The sequence below is a fragment of the Balaenoptera ricei genome, chromosome 7 (genome assembly GCF_028023285.1).
Source record: "Balaenoptera ricei isolate mBalRic1 chromosome 7, mBalRic1.hap2, whole genome shotgun sequence".
In the NCBI taxonomy this organism is placed as follows: domain Eukaryota; kingdom Metazoa; phylum Chordata; class Mammalia; order Artiodactyla; family Balaenopteridae; genus Balaenoptera; species Balaenoptera ricei.
Genome location: NC_082645.1, coordinates 70,807,559 through 70,820,828, shown reverse-complemented (window position 1 = coordinate 70,820,828; position 13,270 = coordinate 70,807,559). Strand labels below are relative to the sequence as shown.

Below are 13,270 nucleotides of genomic sequence, written 5' to 3'. Positions count from 1 at the left end.
GGGAAAAAAGGTCATGAAGAACCTAGTGGCAAGACGGGAATAAAGACACAGACCTACTAGAGAATGGACTTGAGGATATGGGGAGGGGGAGGGGTAAGATGTGACAGGGTGAGAGAGTGTCATGGACATATATACACTACCAAATGTAAAATAGATAGCTAGTGGGAAGCAGCCGCATAGCACAGGGAGATCAGCTCGGTGCTTTGTGACCACCTAGAGGGGTGGGATAGGGAGGGTGGGAGGGAGGGAGATGCAAGAGGGAAGAGATATGGGAACATATGTATATGTACAACTGATTCACTTTGTTATAAAGCAGAAACTAACACACCATTGTAAAGCAATTATACTCCAATAAAGATGTTTAAAAAAAAAAAAAAAAACTAAAATTAGAACTACCATGTGACCCAGCAATCCCACTACTGGGCATATACCCTGAGAAAACCATAATTCAAAAAGAGACATGTACCAAAATGTTCACTGAAGCACTATTTACAATAGCCAGGACATGGAAGCAACCTAAGTGTCCATCAACAGATGAGTGGATAAAGAAGATATGGCACACATATATGATGGACTATTACTCAGCCATAAAAAGAAACAAAATTGAGTTATTTGTAATGAGGTGGATGGACCTAGAGTCTGTCATACAGAGTGAAGTAAGTCAGAAAGAGAAAAACAAATACCATATGCCAACACATATATATGGAATCTAAAAAGAAAAAAAAATGTTTCTGATGAACCTAGGGGCAGGAGTGGAATAGAGATGCAGACACAGAGAATGGATTTGAGGACACGGGGGTGGGGGAGGGTAAGCTGGGATGAAGTGAGAGAGTGGCAAACAGATAGCTAGTGGGAAGCAGCTGCATCTCACGGGGAGATCAGCTCGGTGCTTTGTGACCACCTAGAGGGGTGGGATAGGGAGGATGGGAGGGAGATGCAAGAGGGAGGGATATGGGGATATATGTATACGTATAGCTGATTCACTTTGTTATACAGCAGAAACTAACACAACATTGTAAAGCAATTATACTCCAGTAAAGATGTTTAAAAAAAAAAAATCCTAAAGAAAAAATAAACATAAATTTTTTAAAATAAAAATAGGATGAAAAGTAGAGGAATATTTAAATAGTAACAGAAGAAAATTGAGGGGTGAGGATGGGGAAAGAGAGGGCAAACATTGAGTATTGTTTATCAGAGAGGGCAAACAATCAGTATTGTTTATCAGAAGCCATAATGGTTGAAAAAAGTTTTTGAAATTCTTTAATCTAGATTTCCCACTTTGTTATATGACCAAGGTTTTTCTACACCAGAAATAAGATTCTAAAAGAGATTTTTAACCTCAGTTTCAGAATTAAAAACTAACCAAAGTCACCTTTGGATACAAGGACCTAAGCATAAAATAGCAATTCATGCCATTAAATCCTGTGACGTCTCTTCATAAAAGGTGCCAATCTCAGAAAGTTAAAATTTACAAATCATACAAGAAATTTTCATTTATTTAACACTAAATATAAGAGTTTAAAAAATAGCTGTGAGTGAAAAGTCTTCATTTTCCACCTCAATTTTCTCAACTCCTTTCTTCCGTGTCTTCTTTAGTATTGACCATGCATGACAGTCCTCTTGTCTATCACATCTTTTCAAAAGTATTCTTAAAAAAAAGAAAGTATTCTTTTTCACTTATGCCCCATTAAGACTTTACATGAATTCCTTAAACTCAAATAAGAAGCAGCAGTGGCTCCCAGTGGCCAATTTATGACAGTTATCTTTTGCTATCATAGTTCTTATATTTTCACATATGATTTCTAAAATTACAAGAACCTCATAAGAAGTTACAGTATTAGAAAAAATAAATTAACAAAAGGAGGTTTAATTAACTTTAATCCTGTACTCTTCCACTTGACAGCAATCAGAATATTACAATGCATGCTTTTCAGGCAACTAAGAGATCCTTTAAAGCATAAAATACATTACTTAACATTATGTGCTTTTGCATCTTCAATGTCTCTGGGATCACTTACTGACTCAACCGCATAGTCAATATTATAACAAATAGCCATGTAGCAAAGCATTATCACATAACAAAGCACTGTCATCTGCCTATTTGATCAAATTAGGATTGTTAAAACCTGAACTAATTCCCCTAGAATATTTCGCCTCAAGTATGTAACTGAGACAGAGGTGACATCCTAGATTTTTCACCATTATATATATGTGTGGCAGACAGAAATCTAAAGACATCACCCCAAATCTTCTGTCCCCTGGTTTGACTGATTGGTAATTCAATCAAACTCTAAGCCAGGTATTGCTGTGAAGGGACTTTACAGACAGAATTAGGTTATTTATCAGCTGATCTTAAAAGAATTACCCTGGATTATTCCAGTGAGCCCAAAGTAATCAAATGAGCTCTTAACAGCAGCAGATGGCAGAAAAGTCAAATCAGAGATACAATAGAAGAGAGAGATCAGAGAGATTCAAATCATAGAAAAGGATTTGATCTGCCATTGCTCTCTTTGAAGACAGACGGGGAACCATAAGCCAAGGAATGAGGGCAGCCTCTAGAAGCTGAAAACAACCTACAGGTGACAGCCAGCAAAGAAACAGAGACCTCATTCCTACAATGACATGGAACTGAATTTGGCCAACGACCTGGATGCAGATTCATTCACAGAGCTTCCAGAAAAGAACAGAGCCCTGCTAACACCTGACCTCTAAAGCAAAGAACCAAGCTGTGCCCAGACATCTGACCTTTAGAAACTATGATGTAGTAAATGTGTGTTGCTTTAAGCCACTAAGTTTGTGGTAATTTGTTATGGCAACAATTTAAAACTAATACAGATTTTGGTACCAAAAGGGATGCTGCTGTAACAAATACCTAAAAGTGTGGAAATGACTTTCGAATAGGGCAGTGGGTGGAGGCTGGAAGAAACTTGAGGAACATAATAGAAACAGCCTTGAACAAACCAGTAGTAGAAATCTAGACTTTAAGAACACTGCCATGATGACTCAGACTGCTTGAAGAAATCAAGATTTGGAAGATAAAAAGATCTAACTTGTCATCGGATATTACTTTTGTTACCAGCTTGCCTTTAAACAGGAGTGTTTAGCACATTTCGTTTTATATAGTTGTCCATTTGGTTCATTTAACCCTACTGTCTTGCTACTGTTTCTTTTGTTCCGTCTGTTTTTGCTGTTGTTCCTCCTTTCCTGCCTTCCTTTATGTCTAAGCCACCACCATCTCTCACCTGGACTAATGCAGTAGCCAACTGTATGGTCTCCTTGCTTCCACCCTGTTCCTTATTTCAAAGTCTATTCACATCACAGGACCAGTCTCATCCTATTTTTTTCCACCTTTTCTGGGTAAAGACCGACTGTTACGATGACCTACAAGGCCTTGTTGCATCAGCCCACATTATCTCTCTGACCTCATCTATTATTCGCCCCCTCACTCACTCCATTTCACAGTACCTTCTTTATACTTGTTTGAACACCCCAGACACAATCCCACCTCCGTGCCTTTGTACTTGCTATTTCCTCTGTTTAGAAAACTTGCCCTAAATGTTTTTGAGCAAATGTTACTTTTCCTATAACTATTTGTAGTAAGCAGAATAATGCTTCCCCTCACCCCCAGATGTCCATGTCCTTATCCCTGGAACCTGGGAGTGTTATATTACATGGCAAAGGAGAATTAACGTTGCAGATGTTAAGATTGCTAATCAGCTGACCTTAAAATAGGGAGATTATCCTGGATTATCCAGAAGGGCTCCAAGTATTCACAAGAGTCCTTAAAAGAGAGAGAGGGAGACTTGACTGCAGAAGAATGGTCAGAGATACAATGTTGCTGGCTTTAAAGATGGAGGAAGGGGACCACAAACAAATGTGGGCAGTCTCTAGAAGATGGAAAAGGCAGAAAACAGATTCTCCCCTAGAGCCTCCATAAATTAATACAGCCTACCAATGCCCTGATTTTAGCCCATTGAGACCCATTTCAGATTTCCCACCTCCAGAACTGTAAAACAGTACACTGAACTGTTTAAACCATTTTTAAGTTTGTGGTAATACGTTATGCAGCAAAAGAAAACTAACACACTACCTTAGTTAATATAAGCCCTCACTCCCTACTTCCCTTTGCTGCTTAATTTTCATCCATAAAATATATTACCTTCTAACAAACTATTTTATTTATAAATGTGAATTCTATAAATAAATGTAAGCTCCATAAAGGCAAAGATTATCTATTTTGTTCAGTTTCCCAAGGCCTGATACTTGGTTACATGCTCAAGTATTTACTGAGTGAACATTTGATAGATTATAAATATACAAATATGTTAGAAGAGCTGTGCTTATGATGATGCTAACCATGATAAAAAAAACCATTAATCTTAAAGAAAAATGAGATATAATCAGTGGCTGTTTGTAGTCAATGACATTTAGATTTATAGCTATGCACTAATATCTCTCAAAACATCTTTATTATTCAGTCTCTGTATTCTTCTTCTTCTCAATTGCAACCACTTTTTTTTAAATTACAGTTTTTAACTGTAATTTTAAATTTTTGTAATTTTTATTTTTCAGTAAAATATCACATCTTATCTATAAGTTCAGAAAAGAATACTATACAAATAAATATTTCCTTGCTGAAGGAAGTTACTGACATTTGAGAAAGTCTCCAAGTTTGAAATATAAAAGGCAAAATTTTGGCAATGACCAACAAAGGTCTTATATTATCTTCATTCAAAGAGTAAAGAATAGTCATTGGTGTTAAAAGGCATTGCTTACCTGTTCCAGGAGTAGTTGTCATAACTCCGACAAGAGGACTCTGCATTACTGAAATGTTTGCCTACATGAAAACAGAAGAAAGTGTTAAAGTAAAAATGCAAAGTTCTAACCAAAACACAAACACAATAAGTGTTGAAAAACTACATTCAACAGACAACTGAATGTCTACCAGGTACTGGAAATGCCTATTAGCTCACAATTGAAGAGTACTCTCTAAGTTTTGTGTTTTTTTTAAGCTGAACAGTATTAATCTAAAATGCCAGACTTGTTAGCATATTATATGTTTAATATAAGAAAAGTTGCATTAGGTAAAAAGACATTATTTTTAGTAAACAGTAACACTGCTATTTGTTTTTAGTTCCTAAGATACAATATTTGAAATAACAGAGAGAATGGTGATTCCTCAAATCATCAAGTTCACATTGAAAAACAGAAAGATGGCAAAACTGTATTTCTAAATTGACATTTACAAACCATGAAATACTATAGATTCAAATCAGTCTACACAGTAAAAGACAGCATATCTCTGCCTTTACTAGTAGAAAGTAACAAAGACTAATTCCTTTAAATGTGAGAAAATTAGAGATTAAAGTAGTTAAAAGTCCTTCTATAAACAAAAACAAAAATATCTACTCCAGAATGAGAAACAGACTCTTTCTCTAGAAGTAAACATATAGAGAGAAATTTTTTTAACAGATTCTGACTAAACTAAGAAAATCTAAAATCTGGCTATTATCCAGCAGCCAGACCAAATGCTGAGAGATTGTTAGGAGGGATACAAAATGCATTGTTCAATTCTTAATGATAACTTCTTTCCTGATTAGAGAGAGGTTGACTGAAGTGTCAGGCGACAAAACTAATTTGGACTTTAATAATATTCTTACCAACTTCCAAATCAAAAATTTTCTCTACAAATTATGACCCACAAGATTTTTAAACATTTTGAACATAGCAATAACTATAAACTACCTTTCTTTTCATGTATTATGAGAGAAGTAATGAAAACTGGCATAAACTTATAAGCCAGAGATCCTCATATCAAACTAAACATCAGATTTATCTATCAACCTCTAGAAAAATACTCCAGACCAGAATATTCTGGACATAGTTAAGTTTATAACACCACTGTCCACATATAACACAAACCACACAAGTAGTTGTTAATTTTCTAGTACGCATGTATATCTCAATTCAGTATAGGACTAGCCACATTTCAAGTGTCAACAGCCACACTTGGCTAGTAGCTACTACACTCGACAGGAGGGCACGTGTAGAAGTGTTGGAAAAAGAAAGTAATCTGTTTAACACAATGAATTAATTTTGCCTTGCTTGACAAACAGGCCTAGTATGCCATGCATATCAAGCCTATAATCAAAGTTTACTGAAAGATTTTTCTACTTTTCTTAAACTTGCCAACAAACATGCTATATTTGATTTAGGGAAAGGCCATAAAATATTTCTCCAAATCAAACAGCAGAAATGTTGTTATATAAAGAACTTACCAGTTTAGCTGATACACTTTGTTTATATATCCTTCTAGGCATAATAGTAATAGGAGAGAAAACTTTTGACTATAAAAGCTACTAAACTTCCTACTTAAAAGAAAAATCCACACTACCTTTCAACTGACAATCAAGAGTAATCACAGTAGTATGTATTAGCAGAACACTGCTCTTGTAAACACTGGCTCTAGGTTCAAGATTGCTAGGTTTAAAATCTGGCTCTACTAGACTAGCTGACTTACCCTTGTCAAATTACTTAGGCTTTCGGTGTCCTAGTTTCCTCAATGATAAAATAAAGCTCCTAAGGGCTACCTCACAGATTCATTGTGAGGATTAAATGAGACAATACATGAGAAGTTATAAGATTAGGTCATGTACACTGTAGGTACTTCGTAAGTATTACATACTTTTTTGTGCTATCAGTACCATTATAACAGAGAATCCCTAACTTGTATAATCTGACTGAAAATAACACCATCAGAACACCTACATCTACACCAACCAAAACTTAACATCACCATCAGAACACCTACACCAGGAACACACTAAACCATCAGCTCATAAACATGCAGGAGGAAGCGTTTTTAGTAAAATAAGTAAACAGTGAACACAGCTCTAAAAGGATATTGGTCTTATATTAATAAAACTATCCCTAAAATAAAGACCTCAAATCATTACAAGGTGCCTTAGATCTGGATAAACCCTGAATCTTCATTTGTTCTTTCACAAAATTATGTATAAATATTGAACTTTTTAAACAATGAACAATTTAAATGATAATCATTTCTACATGTTTATTAATGAGGTTGGGGGCATGGACAGGTGAAGAGGCACACCTTTAAAAGCCACAGAATTACCTATACGAGACAATTATCTAAGTTCTATTACATTTTTAAGTACATTTCATGATAAACACAATTTAATTAGACTCTATGATAACTGTCCCTAATGCTTATTCTGTGCAATAAAGTTACACTAAAACAGACCTCAGGCAAACACTTCAAATTACTGACCCTCCCTGTATAACCGCATAAAAACATGAAATAAGGATATGTATGGTCATGAACGAGGATATGTATAGTCATGAATGAGGATATGTATATGACCTGTCTTCTTGAAGTTAAAGGTGTTGATCCAAGTCCTGGGCTGGAAATGTCATCATATATACTTCTAACTGGTGGAGCTCCACTTTTATCTTTATGAGCTGGTACAACTGGCTGTGGTGGTGACCCACCTAACAATGTACAAAAAATATAGACAGATGAGAAAATAAAGAAATCCTCCATCTTTCTGGTAAGACCTTTTAAATTAATATTTTTAAAATAATGACTTCAACTCCTGTCTCCCAGCGCTTCTCAAACCTTAATACACATAAGAATCACCTAGGCATCTTGTTAAAATTCAGGTTATGTCTCAGATCATGTGAGATGGAGCCTGAGACTATGAATTTCTAACAAGCTCCCAGTGATGCCAATGTTGGTGATCCATAGACTGCACTTTGAATAAAAGGTTCCAGAATAAGTAAAGAGAAATTTTAGTTTTTAGTAAACACACGCAACTTTTGTTTTCTCTACAAGATGCTTAACATTTCCGTACAAAATTTGATCCTATTTCTCACTTGAAAGTAGGTATTAAACAGCTGCAGTTTGTATACACTTGAATATAATCTCCTAATGTGGAATTTGACTGTCAAATTCCTATTCGTGTTTCTCACAGTAGAAATATATTTAAGTACATAATAAACATACAGGAAAAGGACCAACTTTGGGGGATACAAAGGGATCTTCGTTAAGTCAGAGAATCAACAATGCCAAGTAGCGAAGCAGTCCAGGCCCTCCGTAAGACTAATGTCTGAGCCTAGACAGTACGGCATAAGGTATTTAGATTAGAGCACAGGCTATAGAACAAGACTGACCTGGGCTTTAACCTCCTGCTGTCACTAACCAGTTGAGCTTCAGCAAGTTCTATACTGCATTTAGCCTCAGTTTCCTCTTATGGAGGATACTACTAACTACCCTTTAGGACTGATAAAAGAATGAAAATAACATATAAAATGCTTAGCATACTGCCTGGCTCATAAACACTCAATATGTGGTAGCTACAGTAATAAAATAATACACTTGAAATATGTAAAAAACAAAAATCTGTCCAGAATATAACTTATAATTCTCCCTGATCAACCCTAAAAAAAAAAAAAAAAGATAATAAACCACTTTAACCGAAATAATACCTTAAGGACAATTAAAGTAAGAAGAATTTTCATTTAAACATCTATTAAAAGGATATTAGCTCACATTTGGAATTCAACCATTTTTGTAGCTCTCACTATTCACAGTCAAAACTTTCAAGTTATCTTTTACAATATTTGTTTGCTAAAAGAGTCCTGTAAAAGATACGTTTCATTTACATAACATTTTGGGCTGGCAACTGCAAATCATAGTTTGTGGAGTAAGTCCTTTCACTAAACACACCATAAGTGAGACTCTTAATTCACTATGACTAGAAGTAGAATTCATATCTACAGATTTTCAAATTACACTTCTTTTGACTATTTGCTATTATTATATTTAAGATGAATTACTTAAATTGAATTCAGCTGAAGTTAAACGACCATATTTCCCCTCCCCCCACCCACACACACTTTAACATCTCTGAAACGGATAATTTACAAAAATTGGCAAATGGTGTTCTATCATATTTAGTGTTTTTCTTTCTTAGTGGTACTTAAAATGATGGTGAGTTTTACAATCAATGGCCTCTTAGATTGAATAAAATGTAGTATACATATTTTTAGTGAGTGGTTCTTGGAATTATAGTAACTTATATTGCTTACACCTCTATTCCAATAATCTTAAAATAAAAATAGAGATACTGCTTAATTTTTTAAAATAAATGTGGTTTGAGGGTGAATGCTGCACCACTACCCTTTTTAAAATTCTAGTACATGTATTGATAGTACTATAAAACTATTTTAAGCAATTTACCTACCTGCAAGTAAAGGTGATCTCATTTCCATTACTCCTACTGAAGGGCCACTAATTGATCGAGGTTGTGGAGTCACTGGAGCTGGCAAATCCCCCATTAAAAATCCAGGTAGGAACTGGGCATTAACCCCTGGCTTTGGAGACGTGGGTGAACCCAGCATCATTGGTTCAGATCCTAAATGAATCAGAAAATAAAATAATACAAAGAAAGGACTTTAATGTAACAATATCTAACAAAAAGATGCAAGAATCCAGCATAAACAATTTTGAGAATTTAATCAAAACTGTTAAGTATTACAGAACCATTGTTAATTTTATTATTTTAAAAAACAATAGGGCTTCTCTGGTGGCGCGGTGGTTGGGAATCTGCCTGCCGATGCAGGGGACACGGGTTCGAGCCCTGGTCTGGGAAGATCCCACATGCCACGGAGCAACTGGGCCTGTGAGCCACAATTACTGAGCCTGCGCGTCTGGAGCCTGTGCTCCGCAACAAGAGAGGCCGCGATGGTGAGAGGCCCGCGCACCGCGATGAAGAGTGGTCCCCACTTGCCGCAACTAGAGAAAGCCCTCGCACAGAAACGAAGACCCAACACAGTCATAAATAAATAAATAAATAAATAAAAGAACGTGAATTTCTTTAAAAAAAAAAAACAATAAAAATTATTTCTAGAAAAATGTGAAATATTTTGTATTAACCAAATAATATTTGACAGCTGTTTTTGTTTACATTACTTCATAGATTTAAGAATCAACATTTATTTAAAAATTTTTACATTTTAGCTTATTATCTTAAAAAAAAATCCCTAATACATACAGAATAATTTCTTTCCATTTCTGGATCAGCTTCTACTATGTAACAACCGAAAACAAGAACAAGGTGCACTAGTTACACAAAGTCTAAGCAAATCAAACACAATAGGTTTAGCGTGCTGTATGTCCCACTTTTCTTTCCCCATATACAACTGTCAGTCATTTTTGTAATAAAAGGGTAATCATGCACACATTAAAGCACATATGAAATAATGTGATGATTAGCATACCAACTAAGAATTATATTGAAAAGATTTGGAAAGGTTATCTTTTGGGTCATTTTTTAAAACCATTCATTTTAAAGTGAGGAATAACCAATAAAAGTCTCCCTAACAAAAAACCAATTTAAGAACTGATACTTCAGGATCATCAATTCAAAATTATTTTTCACAATTTATAGGGTAGGTATTATTATTATTCCAACTATGAAAATAAGGAAGCTGTAACTTCCTCTAATTTCAGGACAAAATAGCCCAGTAAGGAAAACATGGGCTCTGGAGTGAAGAGACCTCAGTTCCAGTCTCAGCAAAATGGACATAATTGTAGCACCCACCCACAGAGCTTTGATTAGACTTAACAGCAAGTAAAGCACTTACCTCAAGTGCCTAATATACAGTAAGTATTCACCAAATATTAGTTATTATTATTATTCTAATAGTATCTTACAACAGCCAAAACTGAGGGACTGATGTGTATATGTAGAATTTGCAATTTCTGCTTACGAAAATTTAATTTTTCAACTATCTGACAAGCCTGAATGTGATTCATGGCACTCAGAAAGGTCAAACATTTCGTATGTTATTTATATTACCTTTATTAACTATTCCTTAACTTCTAAACAGCCTCAAAAATGTGTTTCTTGCTATCCAAATGCTTTCAATTATTTACTCTTCCTCTTATTTCTAATCATAGTAGACCTAGATATTAAAATGCAAACACATAAAAAAAGGAAAAAGGAAAAGAAATTCAGGAAAAGAATAAAGCAAATACTGAAATAAGGTGTGAAGAGCTATATTACATTGTAATTAATTCAAAGTGCTAGTTACGATGTTACCACAGTACTATTACATATTTCCAAAGAACATAACACTAAAATCAAACCAAAAGTCTAAATAAAAGCATATTGTGAACATATATTTATAAACCCATAGTAATAAATGTATTACAAAGCTTTAGGTACCACCAACTACCTTCACTCTCCCAGCCCCAAAAGAAAAAATACATATATGGCAAGTATAGTAATAATGAAGTCAAGAAAATTTCTGACACATCCAAATGTATATTGTGATACAGTAGAAAGCAGCAGAGTGAGAAGGGCACAAAGGGCTCTTAACTGAACTGTCACTTACCACCCAACCCTTTCACTTAGAGAGCTATACCAATGGATCTGGCAAGTCTTAAATTCCATTTCAGTCTTGTACTCCTAACATGTTAAGTACGGTGTCTTACTCGGCTAGCATTGTTTGTTGAAGTAACCATTAGTTTTACTATACCATTAGGTGCTGGGAAAATGTTTATTCCTCATCTGGAATATCTGCAATATGTGGACTTGAACAATTAATACAACTAATGTCAGATTTCTGACCAGAGGTTTATTCATATTTGTAACCCCAAAAAACATACACTCCAAAATGTTTTTGTTGAGTAGAAAACTTTGGAACTGGAATGAAAAGTTTTTGACCTCTAAAATAATACAAGACATAATACCTAGACCAACTTTAAATGTAGCTGAGTATCTCTGTTGATATTACGCATTTAGTTTTTTATAACTAATGCTAAAACAAGTTACTCTAGTCTCAAAAGAAACTTATTTTGCACAAAACATGGCAAGCATTATATATCCTTCAACTCTAATAAAACTCATTCTACAGATACATATCCTGTTTGCTCTCCTTTCAAACTCAAAGTTGTAACCGAACTTTCAAATACATCTCTATGACAGTAGACGATTTATTTTCTGTTCTAAGATATTCGACGGTTCTCACAAATCCCAAAACTCAGCAGACACACACACACAAAATCGACATCCTGCTAACTTGGCAAGATTTTCTGAAGACAACACATCTCAGCAATGCCCCTCCCCATTAAATAATGGTAATGAATTTTTTTTAAAAAATCATGACGTGACCGATTAGAGGAAAAGATCTCCTACAATACTTAGTCATTTTCCCAAGATAAAGGCGGGGGAAATCGAGCGAACTCCTGGCTTCCTATTAAGGCTAATATCTCAATGGCTGCCATCACCTGGTTAATTAAATGTCGCACGATTCAAGCTTCCTTCAAAAACAGATTTCTTCTGCAAAGCCCGAGAGAAGGAAGGAATCAAACAGGAACTAAAAGCCTAGGTGACCAAACAGAGGTGAAAGGTAACCACACCCCAGGGCACTGCCCACCCAGGTGTTCACAGGTGAGTTCCTTCCCACCAACGCTTCCCCGGATCCCTGAACCTAGCATCGCGTCTCCCGCGCTGGCGGAATCCCAGGTATGGATAAGTCTGGCTCCGGCGTATGGGGGCACAAAACAGCTTAGTCACCACAAGACTGCCGTTTCTTCGCCCTCCTCGGGGCCCGCATTTTCCCGGAGCCGCCTTGGTAGCGGCTGGGTGGAGACTCCTTGAGTAGGGGGCGGACTAAGAAGTTGGGTACGAGCCAGAGCCTGCCCCTCTGCGGCTGAAATTAGCAGACGAGAGCCCTATGACTACTGCCTTTCAGGCTTGCCCGCTTCCAAGATTACGGTGTGCATCGCAGTGCTAGGGAGGAAAAGCAGTTTTTTACTCACCTAACGTGGGCACCTGGGATTCCACGGCAAAGGCTGCCATCCCAGCAGCAGCGACACTTAGCCCCGCACCTCCCCGATTTTCAAAAATGGCGGAAATTCTCCCCACGGGTAGGGGCGCGCTACCTTATGGGATTGCGTAACTTCCGGACATGCGCTATACCTAAGTTGTGGCTCCGGAGCCGCCATTTTGGAATGGGAAAACAGTCTTTTCGGAGACGCAACGTCTCCGAGAGGGTTTTTACTGGTAGGGTGATGAAACAATGTGGAAACTGCGGTTCTGCGAATTCTTCTGCTCACCTCGTGAGCCTCCAGATTTGTTGGTGCTTGAGTTTTATAGAAGCACAAGTTACTTTACTCACGATTTCATAATTAGCGTGAGTTTACCCAGTGCTCTGGGTAACTCATCCGTCAGCTTTTCCA

At 36.3% G+C, this 13,270-nt stretch overlaps 1 protein-coding gene across 2 annotated transcripts in view; it reads right to left on the bottom strand.

Moving 5' to 3' along the window:
* Positions 1 to 12,941, bottom strand: part of NUP35 (nucleoporin 35) — a 36,119-nt gene extending 23,178 nt beyond the window's left edge. Inside the window, exons 1-5 of one of the 2 annotated variants that reach the window (XM_059927290.1) lie at positions 12,317 to 12,657; positions 10,884 to 10,989; positions 9,267 to 9,437; positions 7,385 to 7,512; positions 4,777 to 4,837 (exon numbers count right to left, since the gene is read on the bottom strand). In XM_059927290.1, the coding sequence (XP_059783273.1) occupies positions 4,777 to 4,837; positions 7,385 to 7,512; positions 9,267 to 9,426 (349 nt within the window). In that variant the 5' untranslated portion in view covers positions 9,427 to 9,437; positions 10,884 to 10,989; positions 12,317 to 12,657. Of the gene's footprint in view, positions 1 to 4,776; positions 4,838 to 7,384; positions 7,513 to 9,266; positions 9,438 to 10,883; positions 10,990 to 12,316; positions 12,658 to 12,850 lie in introns of those variants that run through there. The other variant, XM_059927289.1, reaches the window with a different exon arrangement.
* Between the last annotated feature and the right edge of the window lie 329 nt (positions 12,942 to 13,270).